This window comes from Genypterus blacodes, unplaced genomic scaffold (assembly GCF_046128005.1).
Source record: "Genypterus blacodes isolate CSIRO-AG114 ecotype Tasmania unplaced genomic scaffold, CSIRO-AGI_Gbla_v1 ptg000061l_1, whole genome shotgun sequence".
Taxonomy (NCBI): Eukaryota; Metazoa; Chordata; class Actinopteri; order Ophidiiformes; family Ophidiidae; genus Genypterus; species Genypterus blacodes.
The window spans coordinates 4,385,728-4,407,500 of NW_027466873.1; the positions used below are offsets into that span (position 1 = coordinate 4,385,728).

The 21,773-nt window shown below is 44.2% G+C and overlaps 1 protein-coding gene across 3 annotated transcripts in view; it reads left to right on the forward strand.

Moving 5' to 3' along the window:
- The window catches only part of kiaa0825 (KIAA0825 ortholog), a 103,193-nt gene that overhangs the window by 32,887 nt on the left and 48,533 nt on the right, over positions 1-21,773 (forward strand). For all 3 annotated transcript variants that reach the window (XM_076154097.1, XM_076154098.1, XM_076154099.1), the window contains exons 16-22: positions 1,438-1,611; positions 3,336-3,566; positions 3,658-3,962; positions 4,242-4,348; positions 6,722-6,866; positions 8,436-8,585; positions 10,024-10,118. In XM_076154097.1, the coding sequence (XP_076010212.1) occupies positions 1,438-1,611; positions 3,336-3,566; positions 3,658-3,962; positions 4,242-4,348; positions 6,722-6,866; positions 8,436-8,585; positions 10,024-10,118 (1,207 nt within the window). The remainder of the gene's footprint in view (positions 1-1,437; positions 1,612-3,335; positions 3,567-3,657; positions 3,963-4,241; positions 4,349-6,721; positions 6,867-8,435; positions 8,586-10,023; positions 10,119-21,773) is intronic.

Consider the following 21,773-nt stretch of genomic DNA (forward strand, 5'->3'; position numbering starts at 1 on the left):
CGGGGTGTTTCAACCACTTTTGTATGTATGTGGATGTTGTGAGAGAGTAAGAGAGAGAGAGAGAGAAGTTATCAGGAGACTTGGAGATAGAGGCAGACGGAAGAAAACGGGTCCCATCCATACTTTGAGTGGGTGCGGTGCCTCCTACCTGCCTGCTATTAAGCCGGCTGATGTTACCGGCCCTGTAATGCGGCGCCTAATTTAGCCCTGCCATTTTAAAATAGCCCAGCATTAGTCAGAAGGAAGCCGTTCTACCCTCCATCACAGCGCCCCCTCATTGACTGCCGGTTGCATACACTCGCCTATTCAAATGGCTGTCATCTCCCACACAGCAGACTGACAGACCGCTGGATGTCTGCCACCTCTGGAGCAACGGGCTTTTCCTCAGCAACCCTTGTCAACTTAACACACACTCACACACACACTTATAAGCACACAAAATACATATATAGAAATACATATGGGTTACACACGCATCCACACACACCTCCACCCGCAGCTCGACAGCAACCCCCACAAGGACACCCTGTCAAAACCTCTTCCTTTTCACTTCCTGTCTCCATGTGCTGTGGATCCCACAGCCACAGGCTTTGAAATCTGTTTCTTTTTCCTGCTTTTCTGGTCTGTTTTTTTCCCTCCATCTAACACAGATGTGTTTTTTTTCTTCCCCTTCTATTCCACAACTCCTTTTGTTCACCCTTTCTGTTAACATGTGTCAGGTTGAGCTGCCTTGACATTTTTGCCTCCACCAATGAGGATATGTTTTCGGTTCCGTTTGTCTTTTTGTTTGTGTGTTTGTTTGTTTGACAGTCAGCGGGATATCGCGAATATTCTACTTAAAACTACTTAACACTTAGATCTCAATGAAATGTGGTGGAAAAAGAGGCCACTGCCATAACTCTTGTGTACCTTTGGCAATAGCAAACAAACGTGGTTAACACATGCTGTGAGTCGAATGGTTGATGGCATTTAACCTTTAGGTGGCGCTAGAGAATCACAAATATGCTTTAAATGGTCCTTAACTGACTCTTAAATTTTGACAAATTCGTCCTTGCACAGCCCAATTTTTTCACAGACAGAATTTATGTAGCCTGCCAAAATCATGGCCACAATCAGCCACCGTCTATCACTGTGTAATATGATACCAGTCTGGAATGAGATGCAGATTAAGAAGTGGTAAAAGGCTAAACTCCATCTCTTCTATCTGTGTTTTGATGAGTGTTGGTCCTGTTTAGGTCAACAAATAGGTATGATGGGTATGTATCACATTTCCCAGAATCATTACTCAAAATGCAGCCAGACTTAACACACACACGCTTTCACTTAGGTGTGTGTGCTTATGAGTGTCATTAACATCATTTCATATAAATTCTCAGACAATTTTTCAACACATATTTATAATGAAACTGTCTCACTGATGTGACTCTTTTCCTGCAGATTTCTTTGAGCAGGGTGAAATATCTGCAGAGAGTGTTAAAGCAGGAGATGACTTCATCGTGGCGTTGTTCGACCTTCTGAGTATCCTGAACGCTGCTCCCAAAGCCTTGACTCAAGCTCTTCAACCATACCTGGAGGGTACACAAGTCTGGGAACGCCTCTACACACTGGCCGGTAAAATGCATAATTCTAATCATCAATCATTTTTGCTGCCAATGCCTGTGTTATATTTTTTGTTTCTTTTTTATTTATTGTTATTAGATGTATTTTGTGAATTAGCAGCCGGCTTCATGCAAGATACAGGAAATCTGAGGTAGTTTGGGTGTTCTCCTTATCCATCTGTCTTCCTGGAAGAAATGATTAAGATGGATACCTGCTGAATACTCAGCATATTTACATATGTAAACTGACTAGATGATTATTAATCAAAATCATCAATAGATTAATTGATTTTCTACTTAGGATACTAATCATAGCTTCATTCATTTTCACAATTCTACGCTGTCTTCTTTGAATTCTCCTCATCTCAACTAAATCATCAAATGAATTAATGATAACCTAATTAAAACATATCGGATTTGAGTCAGTAATATATTTGGCGATTTCACCAAATTATCTCAGAAACCTATTTGAGATGTTATAAGAGTTTAGCCTAAGAGAACATGTCAAACTTTCCCTGTGGGCAAATGTTGACAGTCTGGGAGTTAAGTTAAGCACAAGTTTTAATTTGTTGTTACAGAGACTGCAATTATTCCCCAACTTTTTCTTCTTCTCTGGTTCAAGCTTTGATGCAGAGCTTAATCAGAGCTCCTGTGGAGTTTGACGCTCATTCTTGTGGTGATTTTTATATCCTGGATGAATAGTAATTATTGTAGCATAAATTTCGATGAAAGCAGAGCAAAGAGGGGGGGAAGACAGAGGGGACGGGGGGAGAGAGAATGAAAGGGAGATAGAGGGAGCCAGAAAGAAACTCTCAATGTCATGGTATCGTCATTCATCTGCTTAGGGTAATTAGTTTAATTATTGGACTGTCCCAAATCTTAATGATATCATTTTGGTTACAGGATACCCTCAGCGGCCTCACTTTCCATTTAAACTGTTCACTCACTGTTAAACTTTCATGGATTTTGTTAAGTTTCACAATTTCTCTGCTTGCGCTGATGTTACATCATACAGTAGCACGTTGTTTCAAATCAATACAGCAGTCAATACAGTAGCGGGTGGTATAAAGTCTGAAACCAAGTGACTTTGAAAAATAGGTCTAGGTCTCACCTGCCACTGAGCGGCTCCCCCTCCTCCGCGTGGAAAAGCTATATCATTTTCCCCTCCACTCTCTGCTTTTTCCTTGGGTCTGAGGTCTCAGATTTGTTAGATGTCCCTCGAGGTTTCGGTGCACTTCCAGTGTCGCCGCCACTGCCGCGCTATATCTCTGCGCCGTAGCCTTTGGTTTTACAGCTGACACGGTAGGAAGTTTATGGACACCATACGACTCCGTGCTGTAGCCGCTGCACTATCAATATGTGCAGAATATGAAAGGGCAGGGTAATGAAAGACGTAGTGCACCTGGAGAGCATAGCAAGGGTTCTGCTGTCAGGCCACCTGGGTTTGATAGAGAACATCTGACTTTAACTTGATATTACTTACTTTTATTATAGATATTGAAACCGAATACCTGTGTGCGCTGATGTGTATGCACGAGCTATACTTGTCTCTGAATCACTCAATTTAGAGAGAAAAAGTGAAAACATATCTGGCACAGATTAAGTGAAACATTATGGGTGGATAGAGTATTGTGTGTGTTTTGTTCCTTGTTGACAAGTCTTGGAATATGCCATTTAAGATCCTGAATAGTGTGAAGTGTGCAGTGATAGTCCAAGTCCGTTCATCCTTTTTGTCAGATACCACACAAACAGGACCTGTGGTGCTCAGCCTTGTCCGTGCTGTGGTCAACAAGTCTACAAACGGCCTCCTGGTGCACTTGATCGCCATGGTGGTGGGTTTGCAATCCACCGAGGATTCCAGTGGAGCCTTGTTCAAGGGGGACGTTCCAGAGTGCGTACTTACGAAAATACCCAAAGAGTGGAATTTCACGGCACTGGAAGCACAGGGAGTGGAGACAGCCACTAAGAGTATGCATTACCTTTAAATGACACATTTCCAAAACAAAAGCACTGCTCTTTTTGACGCCTTACAGCAAAAACAAATCCATTCTCCTTCCAGCTGTTACATCTCTTGCCATTCAAGCCTTGTCCTTCGTCTTCACCAACTTGCCCATGGTCGTAGCATCCTTGCCTCTCCCCATTCGCTTCCTCTTCCACGAGGCAGAGAAGCACCTCTCCCAGCATTCCCGGCAGCTGCGCTCCACGGGCTTGTTGCTGTGGGTCCTGCTAGACTGTTTGGTCCAAGGCCTGGAGGACCCAGACACACTGGAACAGGTCAACGGCCTGGCCCTGGACCGGGGGGCCAAGGACTGCCTGGCCCTGCTGGCTGAGTGCCTCCAGGCTGCCATGGGCATTACACAGAAGGTGTGTGTGTAAAGCAACGATATTACCATCATTATTAGCCAAAAGGACTTGATCCCAGAAATACTATTTGACTGTTAAATAAACAATCATTTTACTGTGGAAATAATGAAAAATTAAATTGAATTCTGCAATATGAATGCCAAAAAATGTGATATATAATAAAAAATAATATAAGCTATAAATCAGATTTTTTTGTACAAATTTTAAGTAAAGATTTAGTTTTGTAATCTTTGTATTTTGTTACTCATTTTCCTTGGTGGCTTATTGTGCGTCTGGCAGGGTGTTCCAAAACCAACAGTGCACAAGGTGCTGCAGGCCCTGGAGGAAAAAAGACCCAAGTGGACGACCGTGCAGCTGCAGAAGGCCCGCAAACTCTGCTCTGAGAGGTGAGATATCAACTGTTGGGATTTAACAGGAGGTCAAGGTCAGAGTGGTATTGATGTAGTTTATATGGATGTTTTCATGCACCCAGGACAGCCTCAGATAGCTGCAATCCATCATTATTCTCAGTTCTTAGTAGCTATTGATTATTCATGTCCAGCCTTCAACAAAACATGAGGTATCAGGTCAGTTTGACCGTAAAAACAGCTCTTGATAAAATGAATGCAAATTTCCCAACACATAATTTTAGTGATTGATCAAGAGGAAGATGCGGGAGAGGCCTGGCACTGTGATGACACTGATTCATGGTGTATCCGGTTATTACCATTCAGTATAAATTGCATAAAATAATGAGCCAAAGATGCAGCATGCTTTTATTAATTGAGCGTTCAATTTCTGATTTATTGTCTTACCATAATCTTTTTTTTTTTTTATAGAAAAAGATTAAGATCAATATGTCTGTTGTGTTTGTTGTGGTAAATGATGAACATGCCGCTGTTTGACTGAGTGGACTGCAGGCAGGACTGATGGGAAAAAAGGTTTCAGTTTGGGCTGATCTGTGACCTTTGGCTCTGCATTCTGTAGCTTGTTCCCAGAAATTGTGTCCCTGGTCACTTCATCATACCAAACTCTGGACGTATCCATCCTAATAAAAAGATGATTCACCATCCAAACAGCCACCCCGAGATGTACAATTAAAAAAGAGAAGAAGAATGAAATAAATAAGACACTGAGTGGATTATCCCCAGTTCCAGGATATGCCGTGTGTTTCAGTGACAGGAAGAAGGGATGCACAGGGGCGGGTGGTGGAGGGGGCCTGGGAGGGGGCTGATTGGTAAAGTGAAAGAAGAGTGATTATGTATCACCTGTCGGAGGCATTCAGTGGGATCATTACTATTCATTAAACTAACCTTCACAGGGAAGTGACGCCTGGCTTGTAAACAATCAGAATACAGTGTCAGAGAGAGAGAGAGAGAGAGAGAGAGAGAGAGAGAGAGAGAGAGCGGGAGAGAATAACAAGTGGAAAAAACAACCCTCGTAAACTGTGCGCCGACATGATACACACACACACACACACACACACACACGCACACACACGCACACACACGCACAGAAAGACGACACCCCTCTACAAGGAACATTTGCCCCTTCCGAGCCCTCCCACCTCATCCCACTTTCCCTCCTTCCTATCCTAACTGTAACCCCCCTCCCCTCTCCACCCCACCTTGTCTTTGCAAAGTAATTTGTAGAGGAGAAGATTATTGTTCTCCATCATGGTGACCCTGGCTGGGCTGACGGGATGCATACACAGATGAAGATGAATGCAGTTATTCCTTGGCGGAGGTCTGCCTCTTTCAGGGCACATTGGCCCTAATGACATGATTGATAGGCTGTCCCAAATCCGGAGGGGCCCTCATTAATCACCCCGCTGACTGAATCCAATCATCTGCTTCACCTGCACAGTGATGGACAGGAAAGGATACAGCGCAGGTGCTGACACGGATGCACAGCCACCATCGCCGACAACACTACCACCGGGCCGCCAGGCAAAAGAATGAGGGGATGTACGGGCGAGATGGGACTCCTCTTGCTTTTGCCACTCTCAATGTCAAGCAGCCAATGGCTGGCTGACAGGCGACACTGCTTCTGCCACCTTATAATTACAAAGGAGAGAGAGAGAAAGAGAGAGAGAGAGAAAACAATGACAGGAAGTGTATGTGAAGGAGAAGGTTTGATGGACGGTAGTGTGATATCCATCCATACAGGAAGGGCAAGAAAATGACTCCAGCGTCTGCCAGGGTTGGGGACTGTTCATACATGGGGACCTTGACACACAATTATACACACACATACAAGCATAAGAACACACACACCAATCATTTTCAGTGCACCAGCATCCTTCACACGGAATCCTTCATGTATCTCATGAATGGTAATGAAAACAGCAGGAATTATTTTTGTTATCTATAGCTCCATAATTTGTGTTTTGTTCTGACTTCCCTCCGTGTTAGCCTTGACCAGACGTTGTGGTTTCCTTGCATGCGTGTGGCCAGTTCTGCAATTTACAAGCATATTTCCTTTCTTACCAAGAATTGCAGTTAAGGCCTTTTGCCCTCTGGACTGAATGGCTTGTTTAATACTGGAAGCAATTTTAAACCCAGAAATGGTGTTTAAATGAATGTACACATTTTATCCTAAATTCCTCACTTAACTACAAATCACCTTCTTAACCAGAAGTGCTGTACACACACAGCCTGACACTCTCCACTTTCTGCTAATTTTCTTGTTTTCTCTCTTCTTTTTTCTCCTCTACATTGTTTTTCCACCCTTGTTTTGCCTCCCATCTCCTCCTCTTCAACTCTCTCTTTCTCCCTCAGTATGTTCGAGCAGGGAAGGGAGAACGGAGTCGCTGCAGCTGAACTGACTGAGCAGAAAATAGGCCTGATGCTGCTGGAGGTCTGCCACAAAGCAGGTGGCAGCGACTACCTGAGGCAGATCTATCACATCATCCAAGGCAATGAGGTAGGGAAGCACTCCCTCTCCCCAGCAATTAGGTGGCTGCTGGCCTGAGGCCGCAGGCTGTTCAGGTGGGGGGGAATCGGAGGGAAGAGGGCTGCTGCTTGTGTGCAGCTTTCTTCTTCTGATCTTCTGTTGTTCAGATGACCTCAAGGGTGCAAACCCGCTGTGATTCCCTGTGTTATTCTCTCACCACATGTATGGGAGAGGGAGTCACACACCCACCACATGCAGCACCGAGCGCTCAGGGGCGATCAGTGTTACACAGAGCTGCAATTTTGTTTGTCGTATGATTTGTCATATTAATGTGTGGAAAATGTTTGAAACGTCCTGTAAAATTAAAACAGCATGAATAGGCTGAAATGTACTTAGAACAAACAAAACAAAATGTATCAAGACTTGAGTTTTTAACTATTTGTGTGTGTTTTACTTGTGTTTCAAATTGTGTGAAACATATTGGTTATTAAGTGATTCACAATGAATCATAAACAGGACAGATAAGTAACAAACATGCATAACAGGAAGGAAATGTCTGTAATGCCAAGATCAGGACAGGTATCATATTTTATAGATAAAAGTAAAAAAAATGTCCAGGAATCAAGACCTGTGATAGCCCACAGATCATCACACATGTTGTTGTCAGCGCAGTAATACAGTCATCCCAAAAAGCAAAGGGGCAGGTGCTTGTTGACATGACTCTCCGATAAATTACCTATCACAGACTCTATTGGGAATAACAGAGGAAGACAAACCCACAGACATAAACACTGTACACAGTGTTGCCGTTGATGGAATTCTTAAACAGTTCTAACTCTGGTGAACAATTTGATAGAATATGAATGCGTTTCTGGAACAGGCTGTGAGACGGCTCTGCAGGCAGGTGTGCTATCTCTCTGCTCACCCAAGGTCAAAACAAGAACACGCCGGGTCAGGGACAGCCTGTGCCGGTGGTGGGGGTGAAGGGAGAGGAGGGAGATGAGGTTCGGAGGCCATGTCAAGCTGACGGATGGGAATATAGTGGATTCGCACCGGGATGCCCATGCACACACGCCCCTCATTACCTTTTACATCTCACAAGACACCTATACTAATAACTAAGCGCAGCAGAGGTTACAAAACCTAAAGTAGAAACTGTGCCGGAGTCCTGAAAATCATCTTGCTTCTTCTCCAGTGCACACGTCACAGTCCTATCCGTTTGTCCAGAGTTTTCCTAACTTTTCCTCTGAACAGCTCTGATTAATTTGTACTTATGTGTGACCAATCAATTAATGGCTACATGGATGGAGGAGCGTTCCCCCTGTCCCTTACTATGCTTGTCTGGAATTAGTGCAGTATAAAGCTTTTCTGCACTTGATTAGCAGAGACAGAACCAATGACTGTTAGAATTACTGCAAATTTAAAAGTAAGTGTCCATTACAGTGAACTGAATCTTTGTCTGCTCTCTTTCTTTTTTCCTTTCTTTTTGGTCTGTGTAGCTACTGGCAGCGTAGATGTGAACGTGTTTCTGTGAACCTTCCTCGTTTGTTATAACTCTCTTGTTTTTGTGTTTCGCCCCCTTTTCCATCTTGGAAACAGGACTTGTTGATGTCCAAACTGACAGAAAGCAGAGACTCTCCCTGTGATCCTTCTCACTTGGTGAACTTTGTCTCCAAGACTCACATGGATGCAACGTGCTTCAACCCTCTCAAACAATTTGATCACGTTGGCAAGAAGAAGCTGGATCAGGTAAGTCAAGTCATAACAAGTTATTTTAGTAGCAAATGACATCTGTATTAATTATGTTAAAATATACATTCAAGTCAAATTCACGGTATGTGTAGGTTTAGGTACTGGTGTGATGCAGGGCTGCTTCTGTTAAACTTTCTACCAAAGGCCAGGAGCATAATGTTGAAGGTTAGGAGCTCCTTTGAGTCTCTAGTGAACTGGATACTCTGGCGCTCTCTGAAGTTGTCAGGTCTTTCTGGGGCTCTGCTTCCTATTCTCTATAGGTCGCCGCCTTTTCCAAGCACAAGCCAGGTTGGTAGGAAAAAAGGAGCTTTTAAAAGGAAAAGATGAAAGTTTTCCTTTTCTTAAAAATGAATAATGTTAAAGGAGAGTGTACTCTAAAAGTGCACTTCTTCAGGGCTTTGAACCGTGTACCCTCTTACCCCAAACTTTTCCCCAAGAGTGCCAACAAGATGTTAATTATCAGATCTTTTTGCTCTCCATAAAGGGGAAATATGTCTAGTTACAGGTTGTGTTTTTTCAGTCTGACACTTTTCTGGTTTCCTCCTCATTTTTCTGCTGCTATCACAGGAAATACTGCTGATATCACACAAACAATCAACAAAGGCTAATTCCTCCTCAAGACAGGCTTGTGTTTGCCTTTCTACATTTTAAAATGGATTAGATGTATTTAATACATTTATGATCCCTTGTAATGTACCTGCGTTGCTGCTGTTGTCTGGAGAACAGACAGGTTTTAATCCTTACACTTGGCCTGTGTTTTGGCTTATCACAGGAGAATGCATAGCTTTGCATAGAAACACCCTATTAAGAGAATGATTAAAATGCCGTCTCCTCTTCAGGTGCCTGTGTTGTTTGTCAAATAAAATGGAGGGAGGAGGAAAAAAGCTACAGCCATCAATCACCTATGAGGAAGGAGTGAAGGGGGGTGGGGGGGGTGGGGGGGGGGTGGATGGATTGAGGAAAGGAGTGGAGTTCTCCTCCTTTTGTCAATAAAACTCAGCCTGGAGTTAAAAGTGACATTTTGGCAATCAAAGCAATCTGATTTTTATTTGCTTTTCCAATATGGCGTAAGTGCCGAGTGTGTTTGGTGCATATGTGTGTGTGAGAAAGTAAGTATAGAGAGAAGGTTTGGCGTTGTGCCATTCAACAGGGAGAGAAAAAAGCGAAGCAGTCAGAAGAGTAACGACGCCCTCCCAAAATTGATTTATCTTTCTATAAATGATGGCTACATCCCCTGAAATGGATTTATAAATTAATTGCTGTCTTATTGGAGTAAAAACCTTCTTGTGCGGACATGATTGATCGCCTGGTGTCGGTGGCCTGCGCTGGGGACCCCCCTCCTCCTTTGTTAGTGGGTCCCAGCTGGAGCGGTAATGCACTGATGGTATTAACCCTGATTAATAACTAACAATAGGTTATCCTCATACATCAACAGAGTGCTGTGGTGGACTGGGCATGGGACTGGCCGAGGCTGCTGCCAGCCTATCAGGACACGAGTCAGGTCACCTTCAAAACTCTACTGGCCAACAGGTAAATACATCTAATTTTACTCGTGCGTGGGCGCGGGTATATTTTTTCTGCCATATTTTGGTTTGGGGTAGAAATAATCGCCTCGCTTTACAAAGATACATGCAGCATCAGTTGTATCTTCACCTGCTCAAAATAAGATGTTCACTTGGAACTCTTGAGGCAATTTTCCTTCCACCCACAAACTCCCTTGTGCCTAAACTTCAGCATCAGCTCTAGTCATCGCAGATCGTGTTGCCTCGCTACACCTCATGAGACGTTCAGAATTCCTCTTTGTTCAAAGGCCAAGAACTCCTGTGACTTTTGCAATAGAGGCTGAGCCATGGAAAGCACTCTTTGGAAAAGGAGTATTTGAGTGCTGTGATACGCTACACACCCCTTGAATCATCCTGCCTCGGTGAATGCCTGTGCACACCTGCGAGCGGCTGAATGTCTTTGCGGGCGAAATGTTTACAGACATTTTTAACCTGTTTTCAATGTCTTTTAGCCTTTAGAAGGAGAGCGAAAGAGAGGTATTTAGGGATGGAAGGAGAGTGGCTGCACCTCAGATCTTAGTGTCACCTGATTGAATAGTTTCTCTCCCTAGTCCACCTCTCCTGTCCCTCAAGTCCCATCTTTGCCTTCCCCACGCCGCCCCACCTCCCCTGTTCTGCTCTGCAACGGGGGCATAAATATTTATGCAGGAATGTGACACATATTAGATGGCAATACTTCAGGCTGTTCCCTGTTCTCCATTCACAGCTGTCACACTGCCAGCGATCAGGGAGCCATGGGGCTACTGCACCTTGTCTCCACGCCTACGCCCAATCCATTCTAAATCACCGCCATAGTAACACATACACATACACACACACACCTTCCGAACAAAGGGCAAGCTCTGCATCTGCCAAGGACATAGGTCTAATAAGGGTGAAGTACGTAGCTCCGTGCCGAGCTTTGCTACACACTCGTGCGCTCACGCTCACACTCGCCACATCTATTCTTCTTCCTCAGATGGGCTGTTGCGTTGCATGTTAAAGCGGGTCGTGTCGCCGCCGTGACTGAACCAAATTAGCGATGGGTCATTCAAGAAGGAGAGACAGAGGAAGCCAGAGAGCGACTGGGATCGGAGAGATTATGAGTGACATAGAGAGAGAGAGAGAGATGGAGTAGTCAATACGGAGAGTGCAGTGTTGTATCAAAAAGTATGACAAAGTGTGGTACAAAGCGGGGGATGTGAGGGAGTAAACGTTATATAATTCACCCTAATCTCACGGTATCAAAGCGTCTGAGATTCTGTCATTTGCCTCATTAGCCTCTCTTTGTCGGGCCAGAGTTGCACATTTCACGGTGGATTTGGACTGGCTTTGGTTCCGCCCAAGCTCCTCAAAATAGAGCAGGAAGTTAGTTTCATGTAAGACGTCAAACATTCCCTCAGATCCGTCTGTGGCCTCAGACGCTATAGATGACCGCTCCTAGTGAAAGCGTGCTGGTGTCACATCCCCACAGATCCATTTGTTAGTGCAGATAAGGAGATCGCCTTCTGAATCACCGCGGTTTACTACCTTCAGTTACTGGACAAACCACTTGATACAATCTTACAGGCTTGACACTATTTATAGTAATGACGCTGTCTTATACTGTAGAGAAAAATACCTATCATGGCGACCTTGCGATGTTCTATATTTTCCATCTTATAAGTTTTAGTCTCCTTGAATGTCTTCTCCTGTCTGTATACAGCCAATAATTTTTTAGCTCCCCGGACTATGCGAGTTAGCAGTATGGCCCATTGCCCTCCTATATATTGTAGCAGTGGCAGGACAGTTATTGTGCCCAGGGTTTATATCACATTCTAATGGAGCCTGGCTATGAGTTAAGGGCGGTAGGCTTTTACACCAGGGCTGTTAAATCACTGCTCAGATGACTTCATTAGCAGAGCAGGACACATGCTGAGACACATGCGCCCGCACACCCACCCACACACACACACAGACACTTGCTCTTTCCTTATTTATCCCTCTCACACGCACACATACACACATACACACACACGCGCACGGACCCTTTCACTCTGCTACCTTGACGCTGTAGCGGCGGGGCCAGACAGGAGGGAGAGTGGATTTATACAGGTGTGTGTGTCCTTCTTTGTCACCTGTCACTTCAGTTGCCTCAGCGCGATGGCTCATCCATCATCTGCAGATTGAGCTTTTCAGCAGAAACCAGACTGATTAATTCTACCCTAGGACCCCCAGGGTCGAGTGGCTGACTGGCTAACCTGGCTTCCTTGCTGCCTGCCTGCCTGGCTGACTGATTTTGTGAAGAAATGAATGGATGGCCTGTGGGTGGGCCCCCTCGTTTACCGGCTGAATATTGGATGACTAACTAACTGGTGTGCTTGATTACTTAATAACTGGTTGGCTTAAGAGCAATGAATGGTGGAGCACTTTGGCTGAAGGACATTTTGAGCATAATACAGGCAAGTTTACAAACCTGTTGCTTGCCTGGGTTGCTTTGATGAATGACAGGTCTGGAAAAATGGATTGATGGATAGATGATGGACTGTCTGACTGGGAGGATAACTGGTGGACTGGTTAGCTGGAGACTAATAGTCAGAGGGAAACACGCAGCCTAGTGTTCACCACACTATCATATCCAATACAGACTGGGTAATTGTATCTACACACTGGGAGACTTTCGAGTCCATACAAGCGCACACTTCAAACTTTACTTGCATTAAATTCAATAATATTTTCCTTTAGGCCATTCTGTTTCCTTGTCTCTTACACATTTCCTTTCATTGCGCCATCTTTTCACTTCCATCAACTCTTTCATACTTCCATGTACATTGAGTGATGTGATAAAAGAGATGGATGAATGGTTGGCTCATTTCACAGCAGCACTGTGTGCAGATACAACAGAATCACCCCGTCGCACAATACTCAAGGGTTAAGGATCATGGGCAAACGTAGTGTTTTAGGGGCAAAGTCAATGGCCCTTTGAAAAGAACTGAATAGTAAGAGGATATTTCATGGACATACTGTATGTTTCAACTCGGCGTGTATTCAGTCGCCTTTGTAGTAATGAGTCTATCTGAGGAAGTCGCTTGAAATGCCAAAATCAATGAGGTTAAATATGCACTTGACGTTGCAGAAATTGCACATTAAGACTTTAGGTTAATTGACAATTGTCGGTGTGCCCGCTTTGCCTGACTCATTTATTTCAAGGTTTAAGCTCCTGCCCTTTGTTGTGAAGGCATAGTGAGCGTCAAAGCACTAAGCGATTCAACTGATACTGAATAGTTCTCCTCAAACAGTCATCTCTGAATGTGAAACTCTTCTTCTCTGTCCTTGTTCACCCTTTGAAATACTCTTTCTTCCAGGAACACTTGTAACTCTGTCGCGCCAGACTTTTTTTTTTTTTAGCTGTATGGAACAGTCAAAAGAAACACATCCTCTTTGTAGGTTTGAATTAATGGCAGCAATTCTGGCCCTTCTCTATGTTTCTGCTTTTTTACCTTCATTGTGCTACAAGGCCTTTATGAACTGTAGTGCCTCGTGTCATTTTTCTTTTACATCCTAGGAAGCGTACAGAGTGTGACCACAGTCTAAAGTCACATTTTAACTGTCATCTGCCAAGGTGACTTTTTGAGTCAGTTTTCTTGTGTGTGTATGTCACTGAAGGTCTCCTGACCTGGTTGATAAGCCAGTAGCCACGTATGAGAGATGAAGCTTGATGTGTCACAGGGCGACTCTCCCACTCCATCATAAGGACCTAATACTATCCAAGGACATTCATGCTTACATCTACAACAACACTCCACTCCTCTAGGCCCTGTCCCCTAGCAACCACATGGGATCATACAGAAATGATCTTTACTAATTGTGCAGTTTATTTCAAACCTGACCTCTCGAGCGCTATGTTGTGGCCTAATTATACAACTAAGAACCTGAGAACATTCATTGTCATTTCATAGCTCACAATGACTGTAAACGTGTCCTTAGTAGCAGCAGTGACCCATAGATTTGAACTATGGTAAGCTACACTGTAACTACTGAATGCTAAAGCATTTTCTCCGCATTGTCTCATTGTTGCTGTTACCCCTCAGGTCTATAACAATAGCAGTTTGTGGAAAAATGCCAGTCTGTGGCATTCTCTTGCTTGAGCGACTCCTTAAATTGCGGCGATAGACGCTTGTGCTTTCAGGAAGTGGGCAATCGCCATCTGTTCCCTGGCGCTGCCATATGGCAGGCCTTTTTCTCAGGGAATAAAATAAAAACAAATATGTCAGAATGTTCGTCTTCCTCCACGGACGCTGATCAACCTGGGGAGAAGCTGGATCTCAGTGTGTCTGGATTAATGGTCTTACTTTACGCTTCAGGGAATGAGAGCGTGTGTCGGTGCCCGGTGGGGTTTTGTGTGCGTGTGTGTGTGTGCGTGTGTGTGTGTGCGCGCGTGTGTGTGTCTGTGTGAGAGTCTCTGTGTACACATGCTTATATCTATGTGAGTAGTTTTTTGAAACGCTTATCTGACTTAAAGGGTGGTGTTACCATACAATTTTTAGCAGTTGCTTGCCCTCGTCTTGGAAGCATTGAACAACAGAGGAGAAGGGAGCTTCAAGGTTAGCCATAGTGACATTTCATGGCTGCCACTGCCAAAGAACAAGAAGAAACACTCTCAAGCCATCATCAGTCTCTCCATCTTGCGAGGCCAGAAATTCAAAAGGCTTGTCACTTGTGAAAATCAGGAGTGTGTGATGTGTCATTGAGGAAGGGCTTCTTTCTTCTCTCGTCGATCCCCTTGTGTGTGTCCTCTCCACTGACTGACAGCTAGGAATGGGAGTTTGTGTTGGTGGAGACAGAATACATCTTTTGTCTGCTTGGTTATACATGGCGTGTTTTGTCTTCGCTAGCCCTGGACGGGACTGACACATTGAGGTTTTCATTAGCTGTAAGCAGGTGGTGGGGAGAGGAACGAGCTCGCGTGTGGATGTGTCTGTGCGTGCCTGCGTGCGTACGCATTCAGCACTGCGCCAACTTGTATACCGTATGCGTATCATGGAGGGCGGACATGTGTCTGCCTGCATGTGCGTGAATGTTCACTCTTATATTTGTGCGTGTGTGATTTTTGGAGGTTTGCTCCAAAGGCGAATAAATCAGTGATGCCTGGGATAAGGCCGTGGCCCCTTCTCAAACTGCACAGACAAGCTGAGAGGCTCATTAATCAAACGGCCAGTCACAGATGTGATGGCTTCCACACAAACCGCCAGCAGACTGTGAAAGTCACATCCAACAGAGTCAACTGTCAGCCAGGCAGGCAGGCAGGCCGCATTTTCCTCTCTCCCCTTCGTTCTCTCCCCCCCTCCTCTTTCCCCTCTGTTGTATTTATCTCTCACTCTCCCCTTACCCTCCCCCCCTCCTCCCCCCACACCTCCAGCGTGGTACCTCCACATGATACATTTGAAGTATTTGTCTTGTCCCTCTAAAAACGAGCTGGAGGGTCGAGGCAAATCTATCTTCTGGCAGAGTGGTCATGGTCAAACTATTCTAGAGACACGAGACATCAGTCATTACAGCGCACTGTTCTCTCTGTGGTTACAGCAGACTGTACTTTGTGGTACAATACACTTGAACCATGTCTTTTCCCCCATCCACATTGTCTTGTACCCTAAATAAGTCCCATTTCATTCAGCTCAGGGCACAAGAAGCTGATAGGAATAGAGTGAAGATTAAATATGATATAGGGTACACGTTATAACGGGGTGAATATGTGCTGTATGTTGAGTATGGTCATTGTAGTGTATATGCTAAGAGGTTGGACTTGGTTTCTATTGTTAACCTTGCAGTAGCTGTGTTGTCAATGCAGCTTCCACCACAGGGCCAGACTCTTAACTGGATTATGAAGTCGTCCCCCCGTTGTGAACTTAGTTTGCCTTTAACCTCTGTGAATTTGGGATTTCTCATTTCTCATTTTATGACTTAATTTGTAATGTCTGTAATTATTCCAACTTCCAGCCCTGCATGGAGAGATGGTTGGATAGACTGTCACACTAAAGCTAAATGAAAATGCCACTTAATCTGCTGTAAAGCCCTCCAGGGATGGATGTTGGATGGAACAAGGACCAAAAAAAAGGCAGTATTCTTGCGAAAAATGGTAGAAACTGTGCTCCATGCAACAATAAGAACTTCAGATAGAATATTTTCCCTCTTAAAGCATACTTCCAGACTGAGGTCCTAGTTTTGATTGTTTAATATTCTTAGTTCTCATTATGTTGTTGAATAATTTTGTATTGAATTAAGTGTATTGAAATAATCAAATAAAGCTGAATTGTAGCAAAAATAAAGGTTTCTAATGCATCAAATTGTTCCTTACATAATCATAATCAAGTCGCCCAAGATTTAGTGGTGAAGACAAGAAACCAATGCTGTTACCACGGCAGAATTCTAAGATCAATACCAGTGCAGCAGTTTATCACTTTTCACGAGACTGTTTAAACCTGGAAAATATCCGCTGATAATCGGCGGAGACCAAACAGACGAGTCCTCATTTACAACAATTCAAACTAAGTTGCCTAAATGCAAAATACATAACGATCTTGCAACTGTTCCTATTTTTCCCAAAACTGATTTTTGGGGGACAGTTATGGAGAAGTTTGGCAACCTTTCCCAGAACAGTCACAATGTTTATCCAGTTTGAAAATAGGAAGGCTTCATGTTGACGTCTGAGAGAAGGAGCAAACTGTCAATCATCTGTTCCACAGCTCATTTGAAATTACATCTATGAGTCTTTCCAATCCAAAAGTTCTAATACAAGAGAAGTATAAAATCGCCTACTGATATTTACTCGACGGTCAAACAGATCGGTCTGTTTGCCCAATGATGGTCTGTTTGACCGAGTCCTTTTCCTTCTTTTGTTTTTCTACCAACTACTTCACGTCTGCATGCATACTAGTGAAACTAATATCATCCTTTAGCCTTAATACCGCACTGTGGAGTCATGGTTGTACAACACAGTAGACAAGGTCACCAGTCACTTTAGTAAAGTTGTCTTAGTAAGACATGAAGTCTCTTATGCTATCGCCATCAGTTCAGTGCCAGTATGTGTGTGTGTGTGTGCCTGTGTGAGACTGTGACGGTGATGGTTTGTTATGGTGGTACATCATGAGGTTGTATCCTGTCGCCAGGCTCATTAGCCCGTCGGCTGCCCCAGCCAATCGCTGCTCTCCGCTCAGCTCTGCCATTTGCATGTGGTCCAGGAAGAGATAATTAGAGGGATCTCTGCCTGTCACTGTTAATCTGGGATTTAGTGAAGGGCTGTGATGCCGACATGCTGATGGACTCGCACGCGTCTATACACACAAACACACACACACACACATGCAAACACACTCACAGTAGCATTGTGTTCGTGCAGACACATACACATCCTAGCAAATACCTGCAAACACAATCATTGACATCCTGACACGTGCAGAAAAACACACAATAACAGATTAAAACATGCATATGCATACACACACACACACACACATACCCTCTCTCTCATATCTCGCTATCGCCACTGCCGCTGAAATGTTGGTCTTATTCATATTTCAACTTTACTCTTTTGACTTGTGAGCCATTGCAATATTAAAAGTTCACTTTTACTTTGCTCTCTCGTGCTATTTTAGACTAAAACACACGAGCTCTGTGTCTCTGTTGGTGTGTGAATGATTGCGTGTTGATTCAGTGGCTGTTTACACCAGTTGTACTACGCTGTTGACACAGGTTTTAGATCCCTGTACAGATAGACTGTGTGCTTGTTGCTTCCCAACCAGGCAGAATGCTCAGTAAGCCTTTTGAACAAGCCCAGCTGTCAGCCCTATATACATTCACACACACACACACACGCACAGACATGCAAACACACACACACACATTATGTACATGTGCTCATTCACAGACGCCTCCCCCAGCCACACACACGCTGAACATACACAAACTCGCTCACACATTGCTGATTGGCAGGCCTCCTGTTTTCTCATAATTCTGGCTGATTTATCCAATCAATCTCACTTGGAGAGCTGCTAAAGCGTTGACTAATATTAAGAGTAGAACAGGCGACAATTAAAACATCCTTCAGGTAATTACAGAGCTGGTTTAACAGCAAACAACTGGAGCATTTTATACATTCAGCGTGTTGCCTGTGTGTTTTATTTCTACCTGTTTGATAGTTAATCTGAGGAAATGAGGTACACCTGTGAGTGTTACTGACTGTAACATGTGTCTTACATATTATGTAATACATCACATTATTAGCCCGGCATATGATTCTCTACATGCAAGGGAATGTCCAAAGCAGTGTTTCTATCGTGTAAGGAAAGCTGGACTTGGAATAAAATGCCTGAAAGGTGTTCTTGTCACTGCAAAACCTATTTTCCACACAAATGACAGCCGGCCCTTTTTGCACGCCGTGGGACTGTTTAATGGTGCATGTTGAGAGCGAGGGAGGAGAGGCGTTCGCTGACCCTGTCCGTCCTGCTCTGCGGCCCGGTGTCACCATTGATGGCACATAATAGTTGACACTTGACTTTAGGGGCTCTTTAAGTGCCAGGAGTGACTGTGGTTCTGGATTCATATTCTAATGCGGTCATCTTTGTCCTCTGCCCCCTCTTTACCTTTGTCTCCTAGCCCTCTCCACAGTCGCTTCCTCCCTTTCTTTCCATGTCTTCACCTCTCTTTCTTCCTGTCCTCTCCTCGTCTGTGCACGTGCCGTCACGCACGCACACACACACACGCACGCACGCACACGACACTTAGACCTACTCAGACACACTAGCTGTGAATTGAAATCGGCTGTCCCGCCCCACTGTCCCTGTGCCATTACAGGTAAGCTCAGAGGTGCACTTGTCTTGACAAATCAAAGAGCTCTGGAGTGAACAACACAGCCTCTCCTCTCCTTTCCTCTGCTCTCCTCTCCTCTCCTCTCACCTTCATTTTTGTTTATATCCTCTTGTTTCCTTGCATGCAGTACCTCCATTCTCCTGTTCCTTCCTCAGGTAAATATCAAAGAACACAGTCTGTTGTCCATGCTGGCAGTCTTGCTGTGGCAAATGGCAAGTGTGTGCTTGCACTCTCTTCTCGCCTCCTTTGCTGGTTCTTTTTTTTTTTTTTTTACTGTATTTCTTTCAACTCTTTTCTCTTTTTTACCTGCACTGCCCCCTCCTCCCATTGGCTCAGAGAAACCATCATGGGTCATGTTTTCCAAGTCTTTGATCACTGAGTAGTCTTTCAGCATGTTGACTACAAGGCCTCTCACCTCCCCAGTGGTTGTTGCAAAAGATGGGGCACACTTATCTGGCTGCTGTGATGTTGATGGTTGAAAGCATTTGCTGATGTTGAAAGCTCATCTCTGTGTGTGTGTCTGTCTCTGTGTATGTGTGTATGTGTGTGTGTGTGCGTCCACTCTGACATGATGAAAGACTCTGTGTGTGTGTATCACTGTGTTCTGATCACGCCGCAGCTATGTTTCAGGTGGGTTCATAAGTGAGGGAAGTTCTGTGATCATGTAGTTTGAGAAAATGAGTAATAATCTTTTTTTTTCAGCAAAGCGGAAAAGGTTGGAAGTTAAATTTCCTACGACTCCAAATGTATCAATTTCACCCATATCTACAGTATTTGTTCCGTTATCACATTGGAACATTCCTTTACGTGGCGGTAATAGGTTTGTCCTCAGGGCACAAACTGGTTGAAATAGAAAAGGAGCCTTTTTCTCCGCCCTCAGACTTTACACCTCGTGTGTGTCTTGAGAGCTTCACCGCTCCATCCAACTGCAGAATTCTCCCCTTTGTAAAATGCAGGGGATGGCCTTGATGTGACAGCTGGCGATGTTAGCCCAAGTTGTTTTTGACAGAAGACAAAGAAAAAAGGGAAGGAGGGAAGGAAACAAAGCCATGCCTTTCGATTTTCATCATTTTTTTTCTGAGGTGGATTGCAGGAATCAATTCTTTATTTCCGTCTTTTCCATGACAAAAACACATTTGTTGCTCTCTGTATGTTTGCGTTGTCATGACGCTTAAGAACGGCCCCTTTGATTGGATTTGCCAACGGAGACATTTAGTGATTTTGATGGATCCTTTGGATCCGTGACCCATGTTTGCTGGAAGCATCTTCTTTAGCCGTCTTTTCTTTTCTTTTTTTATGACATTACGGAAACTGCTTTACCCTTTGCAGAAAAATGAATGGAGAGTTGTATTGTTTGACATATTGTACTGCTACATGCCAGTCTGCCAGAATGCCAATGACAATCATCGGAAAGGACTTTGAGATTACTGCAGAGGCTCCCTGCCCTGTCTCTTCCTATCTCACCACCTATCACTCTATCCGTTCTGTAATCTCTCTTGTCTTCGTCTTGAGTTCGAGTTGTAATGATGAAGAGCTGGTCAGGGGGCGGGGGAGGGGGGGCGAGGGGTTACGTCTGCCTATGTCTGCTGGCACAAGTTGATGTTTTTGTATTAATGGGCGGGTCTTGTTAGCGTGTATATGCACATGCGTTTTTGTGATATGCACCTATAGACGCTGTGTGAGTTGGAGTGAGACCCTTGGTGGTGCACGTAGCAATCAGTCAGCCTCATCCAGCCCTTTAAGAGCGCTCTTCTTATCACCAAGTGGTAGACCTTCGCTCTGCCCCTCACCGCTGTCAAGGTGAGCCTCGCTCTGCGGCCTTTCTGTCTCAACTATCATTCATATACACATTTGTCGTGTACCCTCTTGTTATTACATAGGCTATGAGAGTGGGCTGAATTTCAGAGGTTTCACCATCCTTCCAGATCTTCTTTTCAACATGAGCCTCTCCCAGTGCTCCCCTATACACTGTAGCCTTCCTCCATCTCTCTACCCGACACTTACACACATGTGACGTGACCCATCCCTGTCCTTCTCATCCTCACTTTCACTCAAGGTGAACCCCTTCCTCCTCTTCTTCTCTCCTCTATTTTCCTCCTCCATCTTCTGTTCACACACACACACACACACGCACACACATTCTCATTCTTGGATCATAGAGACACCAGTGAGAGATATAGAGTGAAAGTGGGATCTCTTGTTCTTTCTTGGAAGACCTACCCACGTTCTCTCAGGGCATCTGCACGGCCTGTAGTTTTGATGCCCACATGCCTGCTGCAGAGGTCAAACTGCCTGCGGTAATCGTGGAGCTTGCCAACAGTAAAGGCATTTCAAGGAGGTTCTTCTATATGTACAGTATATGCATCCTGGTCTGATTGCAGTTGCCTGTGCGAGTGTTTCTGTGCATCGTCTGACCTGCCGAGTGTCCTTCAAAGGCCTCCGTGTCGACATTTCACACTATATCTGAGCATTCACAGTTTTTGTTGCTTAATCTGCATCTTTTCTGAGCTGGTTGTCATTTGTTTCTCGTGTCACCTATGGAATGTGATGTGAAATGCTGATGTCGGCTTAATTTTTCATTCACTTGGTTCTCAGGTTTGAATATTATGACACAATAATGTGACTGTGGGAAAGCATCATCCATGTAGCCTTTTGTCAATAGAAAATATTTTTTGTTCAGATTAAATATCACATATCCACTATAGTTCAATATAGCCAATGTTGTAAAGAATGAAATTGTAATAATCTATACAGTACATATCAAAATCTCTGCTGTGGTTGCTATATATAATTACTTAAA